General features: G+C 34.2%; 1 protein-coding gene across 1 annotated transcript; it reads left to right on the top strand.

The window, feature by feature from the left end:
• The first annotated feature begins 998 nt into the window (after nt 1-998).
• LOC127118091 (ribosome biogenesis protein NOP53) lies at nt 999-3,791 on the top strand. The gene is made up of 11 exons (XM_051048238.1): nt 999-1,334; nt 1,408-1,617; nt 1,708-1,733; nt 1,943-2,023; nt 2,102-2,212; nt 2,331-2,419; nt 2,619-2,738; nt 2,822-2,944; nt 3,082-3,148; nt 3,252-3,331; nt 3,548-3,791. Exons 1-11 carry the CDS (start codon nt 1,166-1,168, stop codon nt 3,549-3,551), a joined length of 1,080 nt encoding a protein of 359 aa, XP_050904195.1. The 5' UTR covers nt 999-1,165; the 3' UTR covers nt 3,552-3,791.
• Nucleotides 3,792-4,366: the final 575 nt, after the last annotated feature.

Raw genomic sequence — 4,366 nt, forward strand, 5'->3', positions numbered from 1 at the left:
CTCTTTCCCTCATCGTCCTCATTGGAACTACATGCTTATTCTGATGCTGATTGGACTGACGACCCCACAGATCGCAAGTCTACCACACGATTTTGCATCTTTCTTGGAGACTATCTTATTTCTTGGAAGAGTAAGAAATAAGATATTATCTCTCGTTCGTCTATAGAAGCTGAGTATCGTGCTCTACCACTACTGAAATAATCTGGTTGCGTTAGTTACTTTCTAATATGGGTGTCATTCTTTCGGAATCGACTCCCATGTACTGTGATAACAAGAGTGCTACTCAAATTGCCCACAACTCGGTCTTTCATGAATGTACCAAACATATTAAGATTGATTGTCACTTCACTCGTTATCATCTTCAGCAAGGGACAATTACTCTACCGTTTGTCTCCCCCGTTTTACATATTGTTGATTTGTTTACAAAGATGCATTCCATTAAACGTTTTCGTTTTTTGATTGACAAACTCTCGATGGTTCCTACTAATGAATCTTGAGTTCGAAAGGAGATATTAGATATTATTATTATTATTATTATTATTATTATATTGTTTTATTATATATTTGTAAGGGTGTTTTGGTATTTTCTTTCATATAGGATTTATACGCTGATATACCCTTATCTCTAGATTTTTTTTGCTCAATCTATTAAAATCCTAAGCCAAATGATCCTTCTCAATGTTTTTATATTTTTACTATTGTTAACACCCCTAAACACCTGTTAAGGATGCGAGATACTAAATGTGATATATGATGATTTAGTCTTGGAATGCTAAACTGAATTTAAGTCAGAAACGTGTCAAGCCTTTTATGTCTAATGGCTAACCTAGGTGTAACAATTATTAGTAAAAATCCAGTATTTTCACCAAATATTATAGCAAATACGAAGTTTTTAAAAAAATGGGAAACATTCTAATTTTAATAATTTAAAGGTATTATGGTAAAATTGTTGTGTATGTCGATAGATTCCTATGTCAACAAGCTTACTTTGGGCCAAACATCATAGGCCCATTTAATAAAACCCGAAACCTTGCTCCATCTAATAACACAAAAACCAAACCCTGTTTTGTTCTGCCGCTAGTTCTTGTCACCGCAAAATCCATGTTCGTGAAACCAATCCATCGCACACTCGAAAACTGAAAAATCACACTCAGTCTTAGAGAAAATGGGGAAGAAATCGAAAACTTCAAGGAAGGGTAAGAAAGCATGGAGAGCTAACATAAGCACCGAAGAAATTGAAGATTTCTTTGAGAAATCAACAAAGGACGCTCTTTCCGGTGGTTCTCTTCAAGCAGTTTCCAGTGATTCCCTCTTTTTCGAAGACAAATCCAAAGGTACCAATCTCTCATTTTTATTTCGCTCTCATAAAGTTTCTAGTTGATTGATATGAATATTTGACATGGCTAGATCTTGCGGTAAAGAAGAAAATTGAAAAGCACAGGGAAAAAGTGCTCCGGGTTGATAGCGTGCTACAGAAAAACCAGTTTGTTGTGCCAGTTCCTTCTTCTACTCTGAAGAAGAACTCGAAAAACCGAAAAGCTCTGCCTAAAAGTCTAGGCACCAATCAAGATGGTTCCATGGTAGATTCTGACCTGTTTGATATGTGGGGTGATAAAGGTATTAATTCTAGAACATTTAGTATATCTTTTGGTTATAACTAAATAATAATGTGATGTTAACTTAGGATTCTTTTATATTGTCATGCAGATGAGGATAACAAGAAGGTGAAAAAGGTAAACATTATTGTATTGCAGATTCTATCTAGTGTTCCTTAATCCGGTTTATTGCTTCCTAAGATAATAATTTGATAAAATGAATAAATTTAATTTAATCAGAAGTGGCGGTTTCAGAGCTTTTTTCATAAGTGTCAGTGCTACAGTTATTGTTTCTGCATATTTAGTGTAACAATTGATATTGATAACATGATTGCGGCCTTTTGCAGATGTCAAAGCCGGCTCATATTCCGGCAGTAGAGGTTGATCCTCCAGGATGCTCGTTTAATCCCACACATGAAAGCCATCAGGTAGTTTTTGGAGCTGTTAGTGATGTTTGTCTTGTTATGATTTATGATAGAGTTTTAAGAATTTTATTGTTTAACCAGGATACATTGGCTACTGCTGTTGCCGAAGAAATGATTAAAGTCTACAAAAATGAATTGGGCCCTGAGCCGGTGCCTTTAACTGTTCCTGGAGAAGCGATTTCTGAAGAAGATGTGAGTTTCACTGTAATATGTAATTTCTATAATTATAAAAAATAATCCACATTTTTGAAACTGAATTTTTTTGTCTATAGATTCAATCCCTTATTTGTTAACCTTGATTTTTGGTCAGATGTATTTTCTTGATGTGGATGATGGGAATGATGATGAAAGTAATCATGAAAATGAGGGTGAAGATGGTGATGAAGCGTCAGAGAATAAGTAAGCTATCCTCAGCTTAGTTAGTCTCTCGGTAACATTACTAGTAGTATTTTTTTGATACTTCTGCCTTAATTATATTCTTTGACAGCTTAGGCTTTCGTGTATGATTTGAATCCAGACATACAAACACATGCTGATAATTTTTCCAATAATGTCTAAATGTCTCGGGTATTTGTATTGTTTTAATCACTACGAACAGGCCCATCAAGAAAAAGAAAGTGACTAGAGTCGTGTTGAATAAGAGAGCTCGACACAGAGAACAATTGAGAAAAGAAGCTGAAGCAAAGAGATTGAAGAATTTCTCAAAAGAAATTGATAGGTAATATAATATGACCATTTCTCATCTCTATTGTACTAAATTAAAAGATGATATTTAACCATCTCTGGCACCTATGGTTACAGCATCCCAAAACTCTTTGCGGAAATTAAGAATGAAGATGAGGAGAAAAATAGAAGGCTTCTGAGGCGACAAACTGCTAAACAAGAGAAGTTAAAAGTATGTCCACCTCGCATAGGAAAGCACAAGTAAGCATATTATTTGAGAAACTTTTCCAATTGAGTTTTCGCGGTGCTTCTCTGTTTTACCCGAGTCTGCAAATAAATTCTATAGTTATAATTTTTAACAAAGTTCATCGTATATACCAACTTTATCTTTGTAACAGGTTTCAGCCTGCTCCTGTTCAAGTTTTATTAAGCGAAGAGATAACTGGATCCATCCGTAAGCTCAAGGTAGAGAGAGACTTGTATAATATTTTGATCACGTTGACTCGGTTTTTCTAAATATACAGTATGTTTTTCTGAGTTTTCCTATTTTATTGGTGTACATAACTAGGGTTGTTGCACCCTTATCAAGGACCGGTATAAAAGCCTAGAGAAGAGAGGGTTGATTGTTCCCAAACCCAGGAGGAACGGGTTAGTTTTCATATCCTCACCAAAATCAATTTTCATATACTCCGGTGAAACCATATTTGTTCATTTAAGGATATTTTATTTTGAAATTTGTGAATAGTATAGTACATTTACAAGCAGGATTAACCAATTCATTTTTTTCTTTCCATATTGTATATATTATTGGATTTTATTTTGCAATTTAGAACGCTGATTGTATTATGATTATGCATTGTACAGGTAGAGTCCTCTTGATGTTGGCTTCCCTAACTTAAGTTGCTCCGCAGTTAGCAGGGCCTGCTGCTATGTGATGGATAAAAGGCTAAAACAGTTTGTTTAAACTGAAAATTTTGTTTAGGTTTTGTTGTCTCGATTTTGTACGAATTTTCAGTTGCAAGAAAATCAACGTCTAATGTATTTTGTATTTGATATTTTGCTTACTATTTTACTGAAATATATTTATAAAGATTAGAACTGTCTCAAACTTTTGAGAGGCCCTGTGTGCCATATCTTCAATATGCAGAAGATAGTATTATTCATCATCACATTTTAGATGAATTTGTTTTAACCAATCTATCTCCGGGTTTTGCTTGCTCACTACCGTCTTGGTGGCACTTTCCAATCTTCTTCCTTCGACGGTTCTTTGCGACCCTCTTTTTTCTCCCTTCTAATCCATATTTTTTTTCCATTGATTGTTGTAGTTTTCACAAGACCAAATAAATCAATGTGAAGAAGTTTCAGAGGTTTAGAGGTAGAAACAATATTTTTCTTTTTAAAAGATGATTTTGAAAGTTTTCCTTTTTGAGATGCTTCATGTAGAGCATTTGAACAAAACTTCAGCTTGGGTAGACCTCTGACTAACTCGAGTTTATTATAACTTTCTCATGCTAATGTGGCCCAAGCGTCTATACCATATCCATTGCTTTTCATGAACAAACATTAAACATTTTACATTTTGTTCTTTTAAATCTGAAAGATTTATTTTATAAATATTGTTTTTCCTCTTACCAGTGAATAAGACTATTCAATTGTTCTGATTTATTGCTTTACATGTTTTTT

Source organism: Lathyrus oleraceus, chromosome 2, assembly GCF_024323335.1.
Source record: "Lathyrus oleraceus cultivar Zhongwan6 chromosome 2, CAAS_Psat_ZW6_1.0, whole genome shotgun sequence".
Taxonomy (NCBI): Eukaryota; Viridiplantae; Streptophyta; class Magnoliopsida; order Fabales; family Fabaceae; genus Lathyrus; species Lathyrus oleraceus.